Source organism: Struthio camelus, chromosome 2 (assembly GCF_040807025.1).
Source record: "Struthio camelus isolate bStrCam1 chromosome 2, bStrCam1.hap1, whole genome shotgun sequence".
Taxonomy (NCBI): domain Eukaryota; kingdom Metazoa; phylum Chordata; class Aves; order Struthioniformes; family Struthionidae; genus Struthio; species Struthio camelus.
The window spans coordinates 132,262,578-132,288,564 of NC_090943.1; the positions used below are offsets into that span (position 1 = coordinate 132,262,578).

At 36.5% G+C, this 25,987-nt stretch overlaps 1 protein-coding gene across 1 annotated transcript; it reads left to right on the forward strand.

Moving 5' to 3' along the window:
• Nucleotides 1–714: 714 nt before the first annotated feature.
• On the forward strand, nt 715–25,755 carry PPP1R42 (protein phosphatase 1 regulatory subunit 42). Its single transcript, XM_068932573.1, has 9 exons — nt 715–742; nt 2,203–2,415; nt 4,702–4,868; nt 5,328–5,466; nt 7,614–7,730; nt 13,979–14,096; nt 14,665–14,793; nt 16,465–16,618; nt 24,028–25,755. The coding sequence occupies exons 2-9, from the start codon at nt 2,209–2,211 to the stop codon at nt 24,110–24,112; spliced, it is 1,116 nt and encodes a 371-aa protein (XP_068788674.1). The 5' UTR covers nt 715–742; nt 2,203–2,208; the 3' UTR covers nt 24,113–25,755.
• Nucleotides 25,756–25,987: the final 232 nt, after the last annotated feature.

Consider the following 25,987-nt stretch of genomic DNA (forward strand, 5'->3'; position numbering starts at 1 on the left):
TTAATACATGTCAAAGTTGTCTCTTCTTCTGGAAAATTCCCTAGTTGCAATTTCACCCTCTAAGGGCTCCTGGGAGGGCAGATGGCAGGTGACACCTCCCTCCCCCAAGACAAGTGCTGCTGGAGCCTGTAGCCCTCGCTTGGCACGTCAACACTCAGTTATGCCAAAGGGTGGGAGGCCCGCGACTGCAGCCTAAAAGACAAGACCCTAAAAGGCAAAAGGAAAGCAAAGAGGCAAAAAGACCTCCCCAAAAAAAGAGACAAGACTCCCAGCCAAAGGCTCGCCCTGCCCAGCACGGGGACTCGTGGCGGGTCAGGGAGGGGAGCCCAGAGGGGAAGCTCCGCTGGCAAGCCTGAGCTGCCACTTCACCACAGGGTGCCTCAGCCCCGGACTACTGGGCGGCTGCCGGCCGCCACCCAGAGCCACCGCGCCGACGAGGCGGAAGGCTGCGCCCCAGCGGGGCTTCATCCAACGGCCGCTGCACGCGGCCCGCAGCCGCGCAGGCGCGACCCCCCTCGGCCCCTCCCGCCCTTCCTCTGCCCGCAACGCTGATTGGACGGGAGAGGCGCGCGCCGCAGCGGGCGGCGGGAGCGTCCGATCCCCGCCCCCACGGTTGGCGTTTGGTTGCCCCAGCAACCAGCCGCGGCGGAGGCGCTTGTGCTCTCCTGCCGCCGCCGCCGCCGCCGCCGCCGCCGCCCGCCTGTGGCTGGAGCTGCGGGGCGCGCCCTGCCGCGGCCGGGAGGTGAGGGGGAGGGCGGGGCGGCGCTGGCCGTTGGGGCCGTTGGCCCCTTACCTGGGCCCGCTGGGAGAAGGGTGGGACGGGTTTTGGGAGCCGATCCTGCCTCTTCCTTCGTCTCCTGCAACTGCCCGTGCTGCTTTACGGGCGGGGACGTGAGCTCAGCCTTGGCACGGGCTGCGTTGGGCTGGCGGCTGGGGCCGCTCGGGTCCCTGTCGTCCTTTCGGCTGTGGAAAGAGGGTGGGGACAGCGTCAGATGGCACGGCGCCAGGAGCGGAGGGCTTGAGGGAAAACCTTCCTCACCGAAAGCCCCGTACACTGACAGCCTGACTTCCCCCCCCCCCCCCAGTTGTTCCTTATTTTGGAATACGGTCCACGGAAGGGCTGTGTAGGATTTTTTAATGTAAGCAAGCAAGCAAGAGGTATTCTTCACACTACAGTGCCTTTTGTTCTCCCTTTTCCCCCACCCCTTTAAAAAAAAAAACAAAAAGAAAACTCATGCTTTTTGCACATGGGTAAGGGGGGACTGCTGAACTTCAGCCTTGCTTAGTGAGGAGATTTTTTTGTCTTTATGGTTTTAATCTTCACTTTTCCTCAGTTTCTCATACGTTTAATACCAGTAAGGTGGATTCTCCGTGCCTTGTTTCATGGTAAGCACCTGGTTGATTTGGCTGCATGAGATTTCGCAGTGTCTGGGTGCTTTTTACTGTCTCAATTACTTGGATACACAGGTCTGTAGGGTTGCCTTGTGAACTGGCTAAAAAACAACCTTTTTATTCTGGGTTGATAAGTTAAATTTGCTAGGGTATTTTTAACCCCGGACAGTTTACACATCCATGTCAAAATAAGCATCCCCCCCCTTCCTCCTCTCCACTGAATTTGTAAGCTCACATGAAGCAATGTGCTTTCCTGCAGGGATAGGAAAAAAGTTGGTATTGTTGTGACAGTCCCTACAGTAAGCCCTGATGTGAAAAACTATGTTTTTCGTTGTGTGCGTGACAACAGTGCAGATACGGGAAAAGAAGTACTGTGTAGCTCTATACTAGTTCTCCTAGCCTGTAAAACCTGGAATAGATATGTATTTTTTTAATGAATAATTAGGTTATGAGGTGCTGCTAATTAGTTATTTATGTATGGGAATTACTTCTACTGTAGATCACTGTGCTCATATTTATGTATTAAAAAAGACTAAGAAATATTAAGGTACAACCCCCTTAAGCACACTGAAACAACAAAGCAAATGTGATGTATTTTAATTGTTATTGAATGCAATAAAACAGTTTGAAAGCAGTGAAGGGACAGGTTTTTATAAGAGGCAGAGACCATATATATATTTGTCAAGATAAGCAAAAAGGGTAGTGGGGGAGAAAACTTGAGATTTGGGTAAAGTATGCATGTAAGCTTTGTTGGAGGTCTGACGAGCTTTATACGAGCAGTATGACCTAATTTGCTTTTTGTTTTGAAAGCATTTTATGAAACTACCTACAGGAACGCATGGAATAAGCTTAGAGATATTAAAGAGGTACAGCAGTTTGGCCTACTACAGAACTATGGTTCGACTAACCATGCATCTAATTGCTAAAAGCATCAGTCACAAGAATCCCAAAGAAGAGTACTTTGCACAGTACCTGCGAAGAATAACGCATCTGAATTTATCAGATAAAAATATAGATACAATTGTAAGATTTATTTTTCTTTATTTCGTTTTTAACTCAGCTATTCAAATGTTTTGTTGTTTTTGTTGTTGCTGTTCTGATGAATTGTTTATAGTTAGAGAAAAACGAGCAAAGCCAAGTTTATATTTTATAACAGTTATATGATATTTTATAACATATTTATTTGCAATCAAGCCTTAAAATGCATCTGTTTGGACACATGCTTCATTCAGCGTTTACTGCTTAATTAAAGTACTCTTATTGTTTGGAAAACTGCTTGTACCTAAACGTACATAAATGGATTTTAAATGCATGCGTATTTGAAATGTGAAAATAATCTTTCTGCTGTAACTTTTCATGTAAAACATCAAAGCAGGTGGATATAATTCCAATAGGCTGCAGAGTTGCTTATTATTGACCTGATACTTTTTTCTTTATTTAGCAAAAATCTTGTTGAAGAATTTTACCTACCTGAAAGTGGTGGAAATACAGAGTTGTCTACATAGCAGACAGGAAAGATGTTAACAATACACTAGCTAATTTTGCCATTAATTAAAACAAGAAAATCCATATAAGCAATTACACAAGAAAGAGGTGAAGTGAAATGTTAAAGTGATTTTTTTTTGTTTTTTTTTTTAGTATTTCACAGGACTAGCCAGATATCTACAGCTCTTCTAGAAATTTAAACAATTTGCTATTTTGACTATTTGGTACAGTTGCTACATTGTAAAGGAGCTTTCAGAGAGTCACCAGAACAGAATGATAGCTACTGCTTGCTCACCTCTTTAACCATTTAAGAAAGAGAGTATGTCAAATTAATCATCCAGACCTGACGCTTTTTCTTATACAATAATAGCCAGGTTATTGCCATTCAATCAGTAGATGTAGGACTTTGAGAACAGGTGCTCTAGGCATATTCAAATCCAGCCCTGTGGTTCTTGGAGGCTTAGGTCTGATATCAAAAACAAAATTCAGACTTTCAGCAATACTCTGGCTTTGATTTAAGGACTTCTAGTTATTGATGGTTACCTTATAAAAATACAAAACATGGAACAGAAGGACATGGGATGAACTAGTATTTTTGCAGATCAGATTTTTCATTATTTTAAGGAGGTAGTAATCATATTAGATAGTGCAACACTTAGTTTGTTCTCCTTCATGCCATTTTTTTTCCATTCTTGGGAATTTTACAAAAAGCTGTTAACTTGCAGCAAAATCTTTTCAGTCTATCTGTGATTTATTCTTTACATTTCAGAGGAAGTCTGAGAAAGCAAAGGAGCGTTCAGGAATAGGATATAAGCCAAGTGAGATTAACAAATTTGGACTGGTGTAGTGGCTATTTCAAATTACACATGTTAGAATCTACTTTTGTTAGTAAAATTGCTCCCTGGGGCTTATTCTTTTAAAAAATAAACCACGACCTTTTCATTTTCAAAGACAAAACCTGCAAACTTAACCCAGTCTTCCTCCTGTTGAGCTTAATAATAGGAAGTTTGTACAGGTTTCGAGAAGTCCTGAGCTAATTCAAATTCTCTCAAGCTATTGAGCACATTCTGAAATTGCTAAACCCTGAGCAACTGGATTGTATATGATGAATTTCTGAAGTATAATTTCATTCATGAAGATAAAAGACCTTCCTTGTTTCATGTGAACACATCCATGTAAGCATGTGGCTTTTCAGCCCACTCCTAGGAATAGCCATAGGCATAGTGAGTTATTAATTTGATCAGTCCACTTGGTTAGGACTGGTTCATTAGATATCAAGGTGATAGAAGTTTTAGAAAAACCCTGATAAGAACATGCTACTTTTCAGTTATTTAAGAATAATACATTTCAAAGAAATGTGACATTTCAGTTAAATCTTAAAATTGGAGATATATTAAAATACACTGATGTGCATTTTTTTGCATAAGTCATTATTTCTTTGCCAATAACTGCTTTCCATCACATCACTGAACTATTAAACTTTGGTGAAGACAACTGCACCAAACAGTCATGCTTTTCTGAAATTCACCTAAAGGAGGCAGGGAAGAGAATGAAGTCACATAGGATGTGATTTACTTGGTGATGATGGCTGTAACTCTCAGCTTCTCTGCAGCAAAACGCTAATGACAAATTACAGTTTTAACCTATATAGATGACTACTGATTCTACTTCATTTCCTAGTAAAAATAGTTGTTTAAAATGTTTATTAAAGGTGAAAATACATAATTCATACAGCAGAATTTAAATATAAAAACAAGCAACAGCTGCTAGAAGTTGATAGTGAGTGAACTTTCTGTAACATTAATTTGTTGCTGCTTATTTCAGGGTGATCTCTCTTTGTGCAGAAACCTTAGAGTTCTCTATTTATATGATAACCAAATCAGTCATATCCAGAACTTGGACTTTGCTACAAATTTAACACGCTTATACCTGCAAAACAATTGTATTTCATGTATAGAAAATCTCTCATCACTGAAACACCTTGAAAAACTGTAAGTTGAAAATCACATATTTTACTGGTAAGAAGATAATTGTTACACTAAGAAATTTAAACCTGATGTGGATATTAAGAAGGTACTTCTAGATGTTAAATTTTGCTATTCACATAAAAATAATTGCTGATATATGTTTTCTAATCAAATGTTCTATGATTTTAAAGTAACATAATGACATGTATCATCTTAACATACTGGCATTTGAATTATTTTGTTTTGTCAGTCATTTAATAATAGCAATAGTATCAGTATACCATAAAAACTGTAAAAAAAAAAAAAAAAAAAAAAGACTTGGATCACACTGTATGTTCTCCTTGCACATTCAGTTACTTACTTATTCTATTATAATTTCCAGCTATTTTTCAGTAATATGGTAAATATATATATATATTTTTTAATAAAGCTTGTGTTAGCTTTTGCTTTCAGAGCATATTAAATCTGTGTTCTGTTCTGCAGGTATTTGGGGGGTAATTGCATCGCTGTAGTAGAGGGTTTGGATAAATTAGAAGAAATAAGGGAGCTACGTATTGAAAGTCAACATCTCCCTCTTGGTGAGAAGCTTCTGTTTGATCCAAGATCTCTTAGTTCCTTGGCAGTGAGTACATTTTGAGATTTTCAATGGACCATTAATCAGTAGATAAGTATTTTTAGGAAATATCATTAGAAAGACTTGATCATTGTGTGTTTTCCTTTTCTGCCAATAGGCGACATTCTTGCAAATTCTGTCAAGGGACTCCCACTCCAGCTCTTTTATAAGCAGAGTCTGGCAGAGTCTAACAACTTATTTTATTTGTGTATGAAAGCTGGAAATGAGAAGACAGACAGATAGGAAGGAAATGTGCATGTGCCACATACCAACAGAATGTGAAGAAACTAAAAAAGGGGTAGGAATTTATCACAGGGAATTAGTTATTTTAGTTTACTTAGTTTGTAATGAATGGCTGCTCATACTTCTATGACTTGATTGTCACATTAGTTTATTTACCACCTCTCATATTTCCCTAGAGAGTTGCGAACAGCTCTTTTTTTGTTATTAAGAACAACACGATCAGAAGCATTCAGTTTTAGTTCCACAATTTTTCTATGTTGTGTTATATCAACATTTTAGGGAAGGCAGCTTTGGAAGTTTTTGTTTGACATGTTAAGTGTTCAGTAAACATCAAATGTATTGTTCAACTGATTAAAAAGTTCAAGGCTATATTTACTAATGGATGTAGTTCTATAATACAACAGTTCATCTTGCTATATTTCTCAAGGCTTATTCAGGGCTTGATAGACTTTTTTGTGAGGATGAACAAAGAATGTTCGCTCAAAAGTGAATTCTTCTGTTCATATGTATATCATGAACACTTGACCTAGCTCTAATCTTGCTGTTTTGAGATGAAGTAATCCAAGACATGTATTGCTATCATTCTTTAACAAAAAAGAGCCATCCCTGTGAAAGCACTTTTACTTTCATCACTCTGTCCTGGAAAGATAATGAAAGCAGAGAGAGGTTTTGCAGATAACATCTCCTTCCCAAGATGAAAACTCATATACTTAAATGTTTTGCAGCATCCTGACCTGGACTCACTAGCGTTTTGTTGTTCATAACTTTTATTTAGGGTTTTTTTTTCAGAAATACTCTGCATTCTTGATCACTTAACATCTCTGTGGAAACTACACGTAAAAGCATTGCGTTTTTACCCTTCGAGTGCTTTTTTGTTCATTTTTAAGACATCACTTTTTACTTCATCTTCCTTTTGAATCTGTTTTTGGCTCTTAATGCTGGTAGCAAGGAAAGGGCCAAAAACGTGGCGCCACATAGTTCTCGGTGCACCACCAACAAATGTTCTGCTGATGGCAATATCCTCAGTCCTTTGACCAAGAAGCTTGTTTAGTTTATGCACTGTATGTATCAGGATGATACTAGTAATTTCTGCCTGCAATGCAGATCTTGTTCTTCAGCTCAGATTTTAGAAGGGGTTTACGGTTCCTGATCCACACTGCTGAAATAGACTTTGTTTAACCAGTGGTAAGTCTCAAATCTGGTATAATTCTAAACTCACTAGCATAGGTGCCTTTTTTCATCTTCTAAAACTTCTTGTTGATTTTACATGAAACCACGTTAAGTAAACACCTGAAACACATTTAATTTTATCTAGAACATAAAAATACCTGTTGCCTATGACTATCCCAAAGTACATTCCTGCACCATTTTTCCCTTGGGAGAGACATGCATTACAAAGGCAGAGTCCGTTGCTTGACTTACTGGTATGCCAAAAGAACGAAGGACACGGAATAGAGGTATGCATACCAAGTAGTTTGTAGGCCCAAGACAGAAAAAAAAGCAGCATAGTCCAGCTGTTAATTGAGAGTATGTGGGTATCAGATACGGGTTTCAGTTCTATGCACTTAAGGTCTAACCTTGGAAAAATTGGTTAATTTCTGTGCCAGTTACCTACTTCAAAGGTAGAGTTCATAGCACTCGGGAAACTTTGTAAAGAATTTGAACATGATTAGATGAAAACTTCCATATATACTAAGAATCCCTGAAATAATTGAGAAATAATCTTACCACATTTTAGGACAAGATGCAAAGCCAACATTAAACTGTGTGTAATGTACAAGGTAGTTCTGTTTGCATGGTTTTGCTTTGTATAGCTGTTCTTTCTTGAGGAGAATTTTTGGTAAGAATTTACAACTTGACTCATGCTTGGTGTGGAAAAAAAGTCATTTTCTTTCCCTACTTCTTTCCTCCAGAAATCTTTGTCCGTGTTGAATATCAGCAATAACAACATTGATGAATTAGCAGAGTTAGCAGTTTTGGAAAATATTTCTTATCTTGCAGCAGTTGACAATCAGCTTCAAGATATGAAGGTATTAAAATAAATATTTGTTCTAACTGGTATGGGTGATAACAAAATAGTCAAATTCATTGTCAGCACTAAATAGATGAATACAGGTATACTTTACCTCTACAGTTAGTGAACCTCTGTCTTTCCAGCTGTACTGGGATTTTTTATCCAGAAATTTTGTCTAGATTAAAAAAAGGAGAACCTTTCATCTAGGATATCCAAATGTCCTGTAATCCTACACAAAGTGGCCATTATGCATGCATCTATCAACTGAGTAGTACATGCACAGAAGTTACAACATATCCAGAACGTAGAGCTGGTGTGTGTGTTCTGGCCATCTGGGTAACTATAAAAAGCTTTATTTGCAAAGAATGCAGTGCCATTGTTTGTTAATTAATTTGCAACATTTTACCATATTTCAGTTTTTAATTCTCTATTTTAATGTAAATAAAAGGCATTTATTGGATATCGTAGCATATAGCTGATTTTTCAGCCGTTCTCATATTAATATGACCTTTTTTGGATATTGTTGCCAGAGTAGCATAAAGACGTGCTTGTTATGAAAGTAGAAACTGAATTCCTTTTACAAATGTCTGTTCAGGAAAGGCATGTCTTCATAAGCAATAGTTCTGACTTCTAAAATAACTGCTAAAAAATGCAATATAAGTATCTTTACTCTTCCTTTTGCAGTAGTGAATGTGGTTTAAACAGAATGTTCTGGATATATAATTTCCAGCTTCCCTTCTCAAAAAGCAACAGGAGTAGCTTCTATACGTTTTGATTGTTTTCTACTTGCTAACATTAAGAAAACGGAAGTTTAAACAATATTTTGAGCCTCATGCTACTAGTCATTGAATTTTACATTGAATTTATGTTGAGCAGTGTGCTGCCACAGTCATTGCACAGTGAGGGTACGGAACAACAAACTTCATAAATGATTGTTTACACTGTATTCATTTCATACAACCATAGGCATTTCACTTTCTGTTGAAATGTACCTTTTTATTAATAAATGCCAGAGTGAATTGACTTAAATTGTAATACAAATCAGCAAGAAAAGGCCTTGACTAAAATAAACTATTTTATTACTGTTTTGCATATATGTTCTATTTTGTTGGAAAAGTTAACTTTAATTGGTTAGTAATTATTAAAACACTTAAGGCTACTACTTATTAGAATGTTTAGTATATTTTACATTACATTTGCCAGTTATATTTGCTAACGAGGAGATTCCAGTACTTTGTGCGTGTATTTTAGCACTTATCCAGGTCAGTACACTTTATTTGGACTCTTAATTTTTAACATTTTAATATTTAAAATGTTGAATGATGTGTTTCTTTTTCCTAGAGGATTATTAATATATTCATAATGTATTTCAAGCTGTCTTTTTGGCTGGCAGTTGTGACTGAATTCATATACGAATACAATTCAAGTTGTCTTTTATTAGGTCATTAAAACCGTAATAAAATGTGTTGGTTACATCACAATAACAGTAAGCTTTTTTTTAATATGTAGCCTCTTTACATCTGATTTATTAACTAAAAGAAGTATCTTTAGTAAGGAATCTGAAAAGGTGGTTTCTGATAATTATGTCTTAAGATTTTAGAACTGCAGGTCTCATCCTTTCATAAATAGTGTAGCTCATAGTACTGAAGGTATCAAGATGAAGACTATGGTTTTTTTCTGAACTGACTAGTCATCAAAGTATGACATCAGCACTTCAGCAAACACTGACTTCAAGGTCTTTCCAATTTGGTGTCTGGAATTCCTTCAACATTTTAATAGAAAAATATGTTCATTCTGTGTTTAACTTAAGAGTTTACAATATATTTAAATATTTTACACTTGCAGACACTTCTAAACACTGACACTTCTAAATTCTTAACAACTCTTAAGACTTGGAACAATTATAAGTTTAATTTCAAATAACTTTTCTTTTGGAAAGGAGCCCTGTTACAGTGATTTTTTTTTTTAACCGTTTTTTTTCTTTCTTATAAATACAAAAGATTTCATTTGTGATGATCTTAAAAGACAACTATCTTATCCAAAGAACCAATTTATATTAAGAATGAGGATGCAGGTTTAGAAACAGCATTTTCAGTGATTCAGTAACTAAGGGAAAAGCAGCAGGTTTTGAAACAAGAGTAGGGAGGATAAGAAGACAAAACTGCATTATCCAGTAATTGTGTGTATGTTACTTAATTTCATTATATCATCACCAGGAAGACGAGAGTTAATGTTTATCCAAATCAACTAGACATTTAGAGTTCCATGTTATGTGGTCACAGCTTTTGAAAATTTGTGTGGTTGGCACTTGAGTTAGTTACTGCTGCTATCAGTTGATACGTGGATCAAGTTCTAGTAGATTTTGAAAGCGCTTGTCCTGTGTGCTCTCTAAACAGTTCCAAGTTCTGAAGACATGGAGCAGGCAGGGTGTTCCTGTTGATATACTTGCAGGTCTGTAAAATTAATGACCGTATTAGGTATGTGTCACAAAGTGTAATACAACTGAATATCCAGCTTTGCAGCTACACTTAATGTGTTTCAGAGATTATATTTTAGTAGGCTCTGCTTAACACTAATATAAATTCTCATTTAAATTAAAAAAGAAATTGGAAAAGCAGTAGGCCAGGCAAAGTGTGTGTGTGTATATACATATATATATAAACAGTAGCAGTTTTATCTCTGTCTAAGAGGCTTTAACTTATAGTAAACATCTGGTAGGAGATTGATCTTATACCTCTAATAGCTGGAAAAAAAGTAAAGATAAGTTTTGAGTATATTTCTTTTTTTTGTTTTTTTTTTTTGCATCCCTGAACTTCATGATTCTATGGCTTATGTTATTCTACAACTGTGATAGTAAAAATAGTGTTAGGGATTATACTATTATTGTACTAAATATACTTGATTGTTTCTGTAAGCTGAGCTTGTTGCAAGCACCAAAGGCTCTTTTATTCTCGCACTAGTCCCTCCCTCTTGCCCCTCTATTTTCAAAGCTCTGAAGTCCACCTCTTTTTCAGGCCAAAGGCTCTATGTCTTGTTTTCCTGTTCCTGCTATCCCTGTGCTCTTAAGGCTCCCAGTGCTATCAAGAACATGCCCAGGAATGTTTGCAATTGGTCAGAGGCCATGGTGCAGTGGCACAGAGGAGTGATAGCAAGCTGTGTACCCAGCCCGGCTTTGCCTGGTGTCAGGGTAGGAAGAGCAGCCGCGAAGCAGCCATCCAGGTCTTAGCAGGGCTGGTAATAGCAGTGGTGACCTGTGTAGCAGAGGGAGAGTGCAGTGGGAATAAAATCTATGCAAAAGCAGGCAATGTGAAAGGCATAGCATGCATGAAATATAAGCTTCCTGTGTATGCTTTTCTCACTTTTGTATAATTTGTATAATATATAGTTACTTTAAATTGAAATATTTACCTCAGTTTTTTTTAACATCATTGTAAAAACCCATACCCCTTCATTCTTCAGCCACACTAAGCTGATTTCAGCATAGCTGAAAATGCATGCACTTAAGGTTCTGGCTACTTGAGGGCATTGTTAGCATAATTAACAGACATCAAGGCTTGTTTCACATGACTGAAGTTTCTATAATGCAGTCTGAATGGTAGACAGAACAGAAATTAGTTAATTGTTTTCAGTTCATGCAAAATAACTTATTATAACTAGCTACCACATGTAAAAAGCATGCCTTATGCTAGCCGTAAGGAACAGAATTCATTTTAATAGAATCGTCTTATCCTTGTTTTCTGCTGCTTGTTTCTTCATTTATTTTATTCTTTTGAGCTTCTTGTTTATGTTATTTGAATTTGCAGGGACTTCTAGGCTGCTGTATATTTGGGTAGGAATACTAAAGGAATTGCTTTTTCTTTCTGAGAAAACTGACCCTATTAATGATTTTTTTTTTTTTTTTTTTTTAGTTAGATTCAGGAAGATTATGACTCACATAAGTGTTTGGATAGATACAGAAAATGTAGCTAGAAATACCTATAAAAATCTGTATTTCCTAAGTCTTTAATTTATTCAACCTCTGCCCAGTATTGATTATGACAAGAGGATATCAAAAAAGATGAATTCACTCACTTTGGAATTCAGTCAGGAACAAGAGAAAAATTATAGATTTTCTCAAACAGATTATGACAGGTAGTCAAAATGGTGACAAATTGCTGTCTGTAGATGTAGTTAGGGCAGTTGGACTAGACGTTTCCGATAAAAACTGGAGCATGCTGGTCAAATACCAATTCTTAAATGGCCATCATTAATTGTGAAGAATGTTATTGCCCGTGCTACAGCTGCCTACTAAGGCACTTGCCCTTCCCCCTTCTCCCCCCATAGATGGAATATAATTTGCTCGTCAGTATTTTGTAGCAGACCTCAGAGTGATAGCATGACATGATCATTTATCAAACGGAGACTGCCCAGAAAAGTGTCTGGTCCCTTTAGTACAGCTTATTGAAAGGCTGGGAAGTGAAAGCACTTTATTAGAGACAGGAAGGCAATGAACAACTAGAGCGTATCGAAAGGGTAATCATATTTCAGCACAGGATTAGTGTGGTCTTAGATAAACATACACTGGAGTAAGCATGTTCTGGGTCATTTATCAAGTAAGTAACAGCTAACAAAAATCTACAGGACTCTTTGTATACATTCATCAAAGTTAAACTGTGTACATTTTATGTTTCAGTAATAGACAATTTTGTGTTCCAAAACTATTACTTGAAAAAAATCTTCCTAATGAAATCTAGACATCATTACAGATTTTAGTGATAGTGCCTGAATGCCCGGGTAAGAGTAAATAATAAACATACTTGCTAAATGCATTTATTTTTAAATAAGCCTAGCCCAAAATATTTTTCCTCTAAATTGTTATGTTTGTGGTAAGTGATAGCACCTAAGATATGTAGATTATCACATTGCTATTCCGATAGACACTAGTGAAGTTTCACTGTGTAATGTTAGGATATCTATCAACATACCTTCAGGTAGTTTTCAAAGTCTTCAGGGTTTCTTGCATCATTTTATCAGTCTTTTTCTTCACAGAACCAGACTTTCACATCTGTTTATTTTTCTGAAAAGGCACTGTCATCATTGGATCATTGTTTCAAGGTGTGAGGCTGTGCTGCCACTTCCTCTTCTGTATGTTTTTCTAAACATGTATTACATAATCCATAGAGTTTTCTGCAGAAGATTTTCTACCAAGAGAGGAGAGTCTTCAAAACCAGAATTCTCTCTAGTTATGTTTCCCAGGTGATTTTCTAAATTTGAAGGAGCTAAGAGATTTCTGCATCAGCAGTTATTTCATTTTTGGCATCAAGCTATGAAACTCTACAGACTTTACAGTTAGCATCAGTCACATCATGATCAGTAGATGTTTTTTCAAATTTATTACAACTGTAGAATATAAATTATTTTAATTTATCTCTCCTTTTGCACTCATACGGATTGTTCTGAATCCCTTCTTAAGCTTTGTGCACATATAAGGAAGCATATCAAGAATGACAGTCAAATGAAATTTTGAAAAGCATATTTCAGAAAGTTGGGTATCTGAGTAAAAGGGATCAATCTGCTACGCTTGGCATCCTTTTAACTTGAATTTATGCTATTTAAAAGACAGAAGAGGTTTTATCTAGGTCATACTGTCCTTGAGTAACCAGACGGAAACACAGATGGAGAAAGGTATATTTCAAAAGTTTCACTATTTGGGCCAAACCTGTAACTGACCACCCACAGTTATGTAGGGAGGGATTACTCTTTCTCCTGTAAAATACAATTTTACATACATATATAGAGAGAGTGAGTTGAGTGTGGTTTACATTATTTTTACTGTTTAAATCTTTTTTTGTGTGTGTAAAATATTTATTCTTCCACAAGTTTTTCAAGGTCTAATCACACACTGTGGTATTCTAGAGGCTCTGTGATACCATGGCTATGTGTTGACAGAGCTACATACAATACTAACTTTTAAGTGGTGATTGTTCAGCTTTAGGTGCTTAGGAGTGGGATTATAGTGGTAATTTTCTATAGCTGCTGTTGCTGTATCCTTAAAGATACTGAGTTTTCCAATTGCATCACCATTTCTTCTGTGCAGTTATGATGCATTTAGGGAATGTTGCACATCACTCGGGGGGGAAAATACAGATTCTTAATTTGCGCACGTGAATAGTCTCATTGAAGTTATTTCTATTTGTAGGATTTGGGCCTAACTGAACAAATCACTGAATTCTGTCCCGGAGAGGGAGAAGTAATTACAGTGTTCTGCTCTTTTATTAATTGCAGGATTTGGAGGTTGTATTAAACAAATGGACCAAGCTACGCAGCATGGATCTTAGAGGGAACCCTCTTTGTCACAAACCAAAGTACAGGGACAGAATTATAGTACAGTCACAAACTTTAGGTAAACAAGTAAAACCAATATTCAAACCAAAAAAACATGTAAGCGCAAGTACTGTCATACATATTAATGTCAAATGAAGTACTTTAGATCAGTTTTACTAAACTAATCTAGCTAAAACTACTTGGATAATAAGCTGCACAAACTTTGTTGCTCAGTTTTTCCTATTAGTAGTAATAACCATTTTCATGCTTACTACCCTAAGTAGTAAGTAGCTCTCTCATCCTGAATTTCTGCACCTATGCACACCTTGTGTAAAAGCATACTTCCTCGTCAGAACTTTCTGCAGACAGCATTCTATCTTAACTGAATTTGAGATATTTCCTTTGAAAGCTATAAAAATAGTAGATGTTTTCTTTTGTAATTAAAAAGTGTCAGCTCAGTCTTTCAACCGATTAAATCGGGAGTATCAAGCTGTAGTGTATCATTGGATTTTTCTTACTGAAAGACTGAAAAGAGCAACAAAGATTTGAGAAGAACAAATATAAAACCAGTACACATGACATACACTTTAATTTAGCTTTTTAGTTAACTTCTGCTATCACAGAAAATGTTCTCTTTTCTTTTACAGAATCCCTTGATGGGAAAGAAATTAAAGAAATAGAAAGACAATTCCTAATGAATTGGAAAGCCTCCAAAGGTGCCAGGAAAAAAAACAAAGAAGGAATGACAAATGAGCATGCAGCCTGTCTAGGTTTCTGTAAGCAAATTAATCAGTTATTCCATGATTATTTGCAATATTATAGAAAAAATAAAACAGTAGCTAAAACCAAATATAGTAGAAATGAGACTAATGTTAGTGGTAAGCCCAAAACATAGGATTACGAAATTAGTCTTTTCCAATATAGAATTTAGTTTTAGTTCCAGTTCATCTTTTTTTTTTCTATCCCCTTTCTGTATATATATAAAAAAAAAAAAGTATTAGGCATTCTAGAGTAAATCTGCATGAAATACATGATTTGCATACTGTGCAGTTCTTAGAATGTAGCTCATTAAATTAATTTAGCTCTTGCAGAAGTAGAAGTCTAACAGATGAGAAAATGCCAACAGGTTCTCAAAGTGGAAAAAAAAAACAGTTTTGAAAATCAAGCAAAACCTGAAATAAACTTTGAGAGTTTTTTGTAAGTGATCGTTGCTGTGGTTGTCATGGAATTGACTCCAGATTGAAAGCATTTCAAAAAAAAAGTTCTAACAGCATTTCTTGCCTGACAGATACAAGAATTACTGTAAGCTTGTGAAAGAGATCATCTTTGCAAGGCTTGGAAACAGACATTAGAATTTAAACTGCTTAAAGTAGTTTGAATAATCATATTTATAGAATAAAAATCATTGGCTGTTACGCTGTTGTTGTCACAAGATAAATTGTGAGAAGTAACTTGGGGGAGAGAGCATGTTCTTTATAGCCAAACCACCTCAAATTATTACTTCATCAAATCTCACAAAGATCAGCTCGTTTTGAAGACATGAAGTGAAAAGCAGTCAGTCTTTCAGTCTCAGCCCCAAGAAAGATGCAGTCTGATCAGTATTTAGAAGTGGTATGCAAATGCCAGTGGTTCTGAAAACAATATTTTATCTTCTGAATATTGGTATGAGGAAGCGCTATGTAATTGAAGTTACCCTTCTGAATAACATTGTGAAACTTTGTGCTAGTCATTTGATGATAAACTGAAAAAGCACTGCGTGATTTTTTTTTTGAAAGTAAAGGCATTTATCTTAAAATCTTGTAGAAATTCTGATTTAGGTAACCGTATATTGTTACCTCTTGTTTCTTGTTTCAGCTGGATAAAACTATTCTGCTTTACCTTATGACCTGCAGATCTGCATTATGCTGTTCAGCAGCTATAGTCCACACCCATGGGGCCTATAATCCAATGAAGGGCAAAGGGATTTTTATGTAGTTTTTTGCTTATATGAAATGTTATGTCCTCTCTGATCAGAGTAAATAATTATTTTGCAAGCAGTAAAATATTAGTCATCTTAGATATACCAGTGCTAAAAGATTAAAGATTGTATCTTGCATTTGCAATGGAATATTTTAATGACAGTTATTTAACTGTGACTATTTATGGCTGTCATTAGTTAAGATTAAAGAGAATGACAAGTGAAGTGACGCGACTTTTACAAACCTCTACTTTAAGGTGAATACCTGCTTTAATATGCACCTGCATCAGTGTGTGCAGCATTTTCCATAATTTCATATGAAGTTTCCCATTCTCTATTATCAAATTTGTGGTGTTTTACTCCAAAATTTATTGCAGTGTTTTAGATAACAAGATATATTGGAGCCTGTGATCGATCATATTGAATAATAAAAACAGGCATAGTTTGACTTGGAATATTGAATTAATCACTAATTCTTTGTATTTTGCAGGTGATTTTGAAACACATTATCACATTCTTCCCTTTTACCACAGTCCATCTGTGAAGGAAAAATCAAATTCTTTAATTTTATCTGAAATATGCAAAGATAGAAGAAAACCTCTGCCAAGAACCCACGAAGAAAAAGAAGTTGTAGGAAAACTCAGGTGTGTTTCTCTCAGACATCTTCACTCTTAGCTCTTACTGAGTCTAAAACATGTATATGAAGGTAGAATTTCATCCTAAATTAGTTGTTTTTTTTTTTTTTTTACCATGTCATGTTCATTGTCTTTGTTTCTTTGAAAGAAAGGATAATAGATTTCAGTTTCTGGTTAAAAATCTTATCAGCAGGCTATCTAATAGTAATAACTTAACTCCAGTGTTGCTGGTTTCTGTCATATGCATTTGACTCCTGGATTATATCTTCCACAAAGGTAAAATAATACAGAAGTTGATTCTTGACAGTGTAGTTACTGTTGACAGCATCGATGAAGGTTGATGCAATGTATACAGTAACAGGCAGAATGAGAAACAACCACTTCTCATCACTGTAGCTTACTTGTAATAAATACGTTCCAGTATGTTATATGCTTGATTAGGTTTTCCTGTAGCATCAGCTGAAGACCCTCAAGATAATCAAGAAAGGAAATCTGATGCCTGTGTCTTACAGACTTTTAAACAATAGAAAAGTTTAAAAGATTCAGAATTTAGGACAGGTGTTCCATATGTACAGAAGCGGCCCTAGTAGCTGCAGTGCCATTGTTTGTGGGAATAAAGTCTGCTCATATGTTTTTGCAGATTAGGAGCTATAATTTTACCTATTTTATCTGTAGTAATCTTATTTTTGTTTCATTCAGTATTTGGCACCTAAAACCATTCCTTCTAGACTTTTAATATTATTTTTAAGTAAACTATTTTATTATTTATCAGTCTACAGGTCAACAAAAAATTCTCATTTAGGCAATGCTGTAGATTTAAAAAAAATCAAGTGACATAGGTATTCGTTTGTAACTTGTTTACTAAATGTAGCAGTCTATTTTACATTCAAAACAGAATTTATTAGTATGTTTGAAAATTTAACTGAGAAGGGTTTAATACTATTTATTCTTGACAACTTACTCCTTCCCATTCCACTAGGTTTTTCCTCACTGACTATTTGTTCAGGACAAAAAATAGCCCCCTTTTCTTTGAGGAGCGAAGCGGAATTAGAAATCAGAGTTGCTCTCTTCCAAAGCATTATTTTCTGATCTTCATAGGACAGTAGATAAGTTCTGGTCCGAAAAGAAACTGAACTCCTCACATATGCACCCACTCTTGAATTTTTTTCCTGCTACTGAAGGCATGTAGCAGTGGAGAAGTTTAAAAACAAAAATTCCAGGAACAGTGCACTAATTATCACTAAGCAATACTTAATGATTATATTTCAGTGTATAGGCCACACCTGTGAAACACAGGGAGGTACAGCCTAATGCTCATGCCATACAAGCATCTCACTGATCTTGAGACATAGTCTAATCTTGGTATTGGCAGAATTTCATTGAAAGAGAAGAGTCTTGGGAATTAGTTAAAAGTTTGTGTGTTCCTTAAGATGTTTAAGGAAAAAATTCACATCAAAATACAAGAATATTCTTTCTTAGAATATATGCCGATTACAAAATAATCATAAATCAGTGTTCCCTCATCAGATCCAGTAATTTGTTATACGCACAAATAGGCCCACATGTAAAGTGAGCAAACTTTGTCACATTGAACACGCATCAGTATTGTTTAATGGAAATTCTGTATCAGACCATAGAAAGTAGTGAATTTTAATGCTGCCCTCTGTGTTAGTCAAATAAGTTATTCCAACAGATGTTTCCTCTTTCTTTATACACACTAGGTGATGTTTGACCCTTGGCAACTGAAAAATAGACATTAAATACTTTTTTAAAACTACATCTAAGATCCACTGAGGATTACGTACAACTTGAACAATGGAAAAAAGCCAGTTATTACTGGATTACTGAAATATGTCATTAATCTTTCTTTTTTGTTAATATAAAAACAATACCAATTTCATTTTGGATTTTCAAAGTTAGTTTTGGACATTTTTAGAGAGAGTTAAGCATATTGGCAGGAAGCAATTCAAAGAAAACAAATCACTTAACTATTTTAAAGATACCTAATACCTTCCAACAGGATACACTATTATTAATTTTCCCTGAGCAGAGTAGTTGTTGAAATTTTAATGTTGTAAACTTAAATTGTAACCAGCAGTTTCTGCCCACATATCCTTGCTAATGAAATTAAATATTGTAATAGGCTTGCAATTCAGAATTTAGTGGAAAAGTCACATTTTCCCTCACCGGTATATGTTATGTAATTGGAAATATCTCTAAATGATGTAGGCATCATACAATGAGTAACTACTCTGTATTGCGCTAACTATTAAAAGCCAGCCTCCTAACCACTATCTACGTCCTGTATGTGTAGTTCAAGTTGAAGAAACTGGTGGGGAGCGTTAGTTCGCCTTCTCTCATTCTCCATCTTCTTAGCTCTTAGGCAGGCGCTCTTATCAAAAAAGTTTTTATTAATTTTATTTATTAAATATTTATAAATGCCTTGAAGTGATTTGTGTGGTCTGCAATCTGTATGGAATACATTACTTGCATGTTTGATAACAGGTAAGAATGTACATGCTGTATACTGGGTTTCAGTTTATTTGAACCTAACTGTCAATGTAATAAATAGAATGATTAAGCCGTAATGGAGGATTGATACTGAGATTGTAATGATTGTGTACCCAAAATACAACTTTTACAGTCATACGTTTATTTCATACTAAAGAAATATAGTTCTCTGATTTGATGGGGATGAAGGAATGGGTTACCTGCAGGCAACCTTAAATCTTGTTCTCTTACAGAATGTCAATTTAAGCAAACTTCTGAAAACTCAAAAACAGTTTCAAGAAAAAACAGGAGATACAGAGTTAAGATATTCACAAGAGCAGTTTTAGCTGTGCACCCTAGAGCTAGTGATAGCCGCTGAGAATTGTCTGCAACCATTCCCAACTGTAATCAGAACTAGGTGTGCTAAATATTTGGAGATACTAGCTAGAGCACTTCGGCAGAGCTGAGAGCACGTTTTGAACAGCTCTGGAGTGCCCTTCCTTGATGGTGGCGTGGAAGAAAAAATGTATATCTTCTGAGTGAGGTCTAGTAAGTCTTGATCAGCAGTTAATTCTGAAGGCTGTGCAAGAGCAATGTAAGGATTTTTTTTGGCCGTTGAATTATTCAGCCGTAATGTGGAATATGACAGGAGCCTGTGTAATGCTAGACAAGCTGAAGTGTAAGGATGAAGAGAAGAGGTGAAGTTCTGGAATTAAATAGGTGTTGCTGAAGTAGAGCTATTTGGATGGAGACCAGGTATAAGTAATTTCTGGTTATTGTGTTACATATAAGGTTTCAGTGGGCAATTGGACCAATTTAGTGATCGTCTGCGTTTTTCCTGGAGGCTGTGCCCTACCTGCAAAGGTGAGTGTAAGTACAATTGTAGGACCACAATTAATATTACACTACTGTGTACCTTAATGGTATTTTGGGTGTCCGTGTTCACAGTTTTACTGAATGTGGTGATCCGTAGATTCCCATGATTCTGCCTGTGAAAATTAATTAATCTATTTAGAGGGAGAAATATAATTCCATCAATATAAAGTATGCAAGAATGTATACAAATGGCATTATCTTCAGTCCAAACTTATATTTCAGTAGTGGTAACTTCCCCAAAAGTTGGTTTTCATAAATGCTCAATCTGCAATTCTTAACACTGCTGCATCATTCAGTGTCACAAAGTCAGCTGATAAAAGGCATTCCTTTTTGGCCGTGAATTCTGCTGCTTGCCTGGAAACTACTGATTTGGAGATTATCCTTTCTGTCCTCTGTCCCTGCCTCCCTACTTCAGTTTTATATGCTGCTGAGTGTGCCCAAAACTGGGAAAGGATCTAAAATATGGTAATAGAACTTGTGCACTGGCAGACCTACTGTGACCGTTAAGAGAATAAATGCATTTCCAAATAGCTGAGAGGCAGTGCATATCGCCTGATAAGCAGCTTGCCAGCTAGACCACACGTACTTCTCATGCGTCTGGATGAGGAGAGGTAACAGGCACGTTCCTGTCAGGAGATCTAGGCCTGCTGATTGGGCAGCCAGTGGGAGCGTATTTGCTTGCGTTAGCCTGCTACCTCTGTCGGGAGATGCACGCTGTTGCCCAGCGATGGGAAGGCCAGGTGGCACATGCAACTTGCCAGCCAGTAGTAGGTCACAAAATCAACCGCGGCGCATTTGGGTGTAGAGACTGTAATGTGCAGCATTGTCAAATACTTTCAACAATTAAACCAGAATGTTTGAAACCTTAATGTAAAAATATTTGAATATTGCATAAATAAAATACTGGAATGTTTTACAAATAACATTTTAAACAGAACACACATACAGGAAGGGTAATTCAGTGAATTCAGAGTGAGTTAGGTCTTTTAAATGGTTCTATCAAAATCGTATCAGGGACAGTGCTACTTTAGGATGATAGAGAGCACAACCAACTATATGCATGTCTGTTTTTCCGGTGTTTAAGAAATGTCTTCATTATAATAGTTATTATATAAGCAAAACAGACTTCCAAGATATAGCATTTACTTTTTTTCCTATCCTTAGACCTTTGTTGTCAGTACTTTTGCAGAATACTGTTGTGATAACAGTTCAGAATTTCATAGTATCTTTTTAATTTGCTGCCTTAGCATTGTGCATTTTGATTGTGTAACTACTTTACAATTTTAAAAATCACTTTTATATACACAAAGCATGAATCAGATCAGCAAAGTAAAAAAGAAATGCTTGTTTTTTCAGGATTTTAAAACTTATTCTTGTACAATGAAAACATAATTTTCTTTGAGGATAAAATAAAACACTGCTACTTGAATAGGGTTATATAAATAAATTCTGTAGCACCTTAGTGTAACTCTGGCATCGGTTCGGTTGAAAGAAGTGCCAATAAGCTAATTTACTGCAGTGATGTAAATACTGGGTCACTCTTTGCCTTCATATATCCTACCATATATCCCATCCCCCTTCTGTAAGCGTACTGCCATACCTGAGAAGTTGAAAGCAATCACTTTAATAAACTTTAGGTGGTTACTCAGTCATTCTGCCCTCATCTAGCAAGGTGAGATGGTACATTTTGGAGGAGAGCATTACAATTGCTAGTGGCTTGGTAACAGCTATACCTCCAGGTGGGCAAACCTAGGCTATATTTTAACAACAGGAAAATAAATTATCTTACATCTCTTCTAAATAGTGTTTGGCTGTTGTTCCTACATGCTACTATCTATTGCTCCTTGTGCAGATATTCAGAATTATAAAGGACCCTGAAGAAAGGACGCTGGGGTGCTTTTTAGCCCTCTGTTAGGAGTCCACAGGGATATGCAAGACACGAGCACAGCTTAGCAAAAGCTACTATTAATAGGTTTTGAGCTAACAGGCAGAAGCATATACACCTAGAGTGGAAGCCACATGACAAAAAACACCTTGAAGAACCATTGTAAGGTAACAAAAAATAAAACACACACATCACTAAATTTGAGCAGATCTGTCTAGTGTCAGATCCTTTGTAAGTGAACACGGGTATGTTGGGATTTGGTGCATTTGAGCATACTTGTCAGTGGAATTCTCAGTTCGCTTGTAGAAATGTAAGACTTTTCAACTCAAAAGTTGTCAAGTTTTATGAAAAACCTGGGAATTCCTGGAGCCCCTTACTTCTTATCTTACTTCAAATCCCACGTCATGGCTGAGTTATTAAATAGCAAGAAAATTACTTGCTCTTGCACAAGACATAATTGCTTCAGATATAATTGCTGATCAAGACTTACGAGACCTCACTCAGAGGATGTATACGTTTTTTCTTCAACGCCACCACCAAGGAAAGGCAAGGACATGGGCTGTACATGTTGCAAAGGGCACTCCAAATCTGTTCAAATTCTTCAATGACACTACAGCCCTAATCTGCAACAGAGCAGACTTCTGTTCCGCTGTCCAAGCTTTAATGAAGACGTTATACAGAATCAGTCCCAATATCAACCTCTGAGGAATGCTACCAGTTAGACTTTGAATCACTGCTCACTACTCTCTGAGCCAGGTAGTCTTGCCACTTTTTCACTCGCCTTATTCAGTCTCACTTATTCCATCTACCTTCCTCCAATTTGGCTGTAAAACTTCTGAGAGACCATATGGAAAGCCTTGCTGAAGTCAAGTCAAAGTCCACCACTCGCCTCTCATCTACAGAGCCAGTCTTTTCATCATAGGACGTAATCGAGCTGGTCAGCTTGATTTACCCTTGGGAAATCCATGCTGGCTGTTCCCATTCACCTTCTTGTCCTTCATGTGCCTGCAAATGGTTTCCAGGAAGATTTACTCCTTAATCTCTCCATGTGCTGAGGTGAGGCTGATCAGCCTTTAAGTTTCCCAGATCTTCCTTGCCCGTTTTGAAGATGGACATGACATTGCTTTTGCTGCTTCCCTGCTCGCCACCATGTTTCAGATATCATGAGGGCAGTCTCTCTATGATATTGGTCAGCTCTGTCAGCACCCTTGGATGCATCCAATCCAGTTGCAGAGACATGGATCGGTCTGATTTGCCCAAGTGGTTCCTAATTTGATCGTCCTATACTTTTGGTAGTACTTCTCCCCACACAGAATATCACTGGGCACAGAGACCCAGGAGGGCTGACAGTAGACATTGCCAGTAAAGGTCCTGATGCTTTCAGAACCCACAGTACTGCTGCGGCTTTTTGGTCTGTTAGAAAGTACGAACAGGGAAACCAAGTAAGGCAGCAGAGTTTGAATGCCTCTCCTTGGTACGGTTATGACCCCAAACAGAATATACATATGGATGCATAATCTTTGTAATCACTGTGTATATATTAATTCTAATTTTGATCGATCACCAATACAATTCCAAAAATTCCTATTTTTCCTAAATGTCACATTAAAAATAGTGCAAGGTGCAAGTTAATTTAATGGCATATATGGCATATTTCCTATCTAAACATATATATATATATATATATATATAAAAGCTATATATATACACACACACAGACACATATGTATAAAGCAATGGATACGACTATCTGTGATACAGTTATAAAAGCCACATAATGCAAAAGTTCTGGAATTGGGGGAGAAGGGGGGAAAATAGACAATAAATGGAGTCAAGAGTTCAAGATGTGCCTACTGATTTTTTAGGGTGACTGTTCAGATACATGATCTGTTCATGCTAGAAAATATGTCCTTGTACATCACGGTGTAACTGATAAAAATAAGGAGGTCTGAAAGACTTCCTGGGTTTTCTTATGGTTTTTATCTTGGTATATTATGCAAAGTAGCTACCCTGAGTAACAGCTCGGATGGAGATCAAATAATATGTGAACCTATTTATTTACAGTGACTGAATGATAAATGCTATATATTGTGACTGTAACCAATACATTTTACTTTACTAGAAGAAAATGTAATTTTTTCTAATAGCGTGTTTTTATTTTGTTAAGTAACCTGGCCTTGAAGGATTCTAAAAGTTCACTGCCAAAAAAGGATGTATTTAAACCTTTCCTCTTCAATCAAATGCCACTGTAACCAGAGACTACAGAGATGACTACATCTTTCTGTTCTCTTAATTCTCAACAGAATTAATTGCTGCGTCAAAATCAAGATAAATCGGAGCCAGCTGTGAAATGATCCATCTAATAGACTAATATTTTAATTCAAAAAAGAGATTTGGAGCAATAAACTCTTCCTTTTTTAGAGAGTTGTGACTATCATACTAATCACTAATTGCCTATCTAATAAAGTTGGATATAGTCAGTTATACATGGGTTGTGGTAAAGTATTTTGTAATAAAAGACTGAGTCTTACCTGATTTCATTTGTGTAAGAAATGCTTTGACTATTAGTAAGACTTTGTTTCTAGTGGAACTTGAAAATTATCAGGTTTGATATAAATTTATGTGGACAAAATTGTTAACTGTCCCTTTGTGTGTGTGTGTGTGTGTGTGTGGAAAAAGCTTGTCAGTTTTGTAATAAAAGAATGTATAACACCCCAAATCTTGAGATTATGTCAATTCAAATTAGTCTGCGCTTAGTTTGGCATTGAAGGAAAAAAAAAAAGCTTTTGCTGCATCAGTCAATATCCTGGCAATAGGCAAAGACCACACATTCTTTTCTCTTTTTTTCATCTGCAGCTTTTGATAACACTGATTTTAAGTTTGACAGAAATGCTGCTTGGTCCTGAGAAGTGTTAACAAAGATTTAGGAGCAACAGGGATATTAGTACAGTTCTGACATTAAGATCTGATCAGTCTTGTCTGATCTCACTGGTGTAGGTTGAGGAGGAGTCAGAAGCAGTGGCAGAAGAGAGTTTCATTCTAAATGCCGTTAAGTTGCTAAGTGTGCAAATTGGTCAATATTAGATTTTTTTCTTTCTTTCTTTTCTCCAACCTTACAAAGAAAGGTATTGGCATCTCTTTGGATATGTTACTGGTGTCTTTGTAATCTCAAAACTAATGCTGAACCTAATACTGCATTTTAAGAGCATTCAGAAATATAAGGAGGCAACTGCCTATTTATTTAGAAGCAATGCTTTGTATTAAAAACATGTAAAAATATCAACACTTTGTAGACTAAATTGCCTGCCTTTTTTTAAACTTCCTCAAGAAAAGGGTTGTTTTTAACTGGTGTCTTGACTAGTTTGTGACCTGAACACCTGAGAGGCTGCTTCTTTCTATATATGCCACTGTAATAGTTATGCAGGAGCACCCTAATAGTGTCTTACTTCAAGGAGAGAGAGGCTATTAGCATGGGGTTTTTTAGAAGGTCTGTAGCTCTAAAAAATAATTTTCCACCGTTTGGATTTTTCCAAGTTCTGGTGAAGGCTGTGGAATAGTTAGGAAAGAAGGCGCCACAAGATTAATGATGTCTGTGCTGATTAATTTTTGGATTGAGAGTTTTATACGTTAATTTTACTTCAAATAGTGGTTTGAGGAGCTGGGACTAGTTTGAGTAATTAAATGAAAGCTCATTAAATGAAAGACTTAAGATACAGGAAAATTCCAGTCCTTCAGATAAAGAAAGGAAAGCACAGACTGTAAATCGCCCATGGAATAAAATCTTTCCTAAAACAGTTTCTCGGTATGAATGTCAACTCTACATCTTATCCTTGAAACCCTATCTGAAATAAGAAAGAAATTTTGCCTGAATAAAGAAATGAGGATCTGGCTTTTTGCATTCAGCTGTTTCGTGTTATTTTGTTATCATTTAGATTTTATTGCCTTTTGATAAAGGCAATTCAAGTAAATGTTACTCCTGTATACTTCTGTTTTCCCCGTGAATAACAAGCTATGTATCTTTGTTAGAAAGCAAAGAGGTATCCAGAACTAAGGCACTAGATGAGTGGTGTTTTAACCTTGAGCCACTTCTTGCTTCTGTTCAAGCTAGTGAGTGATTTATCATCAGA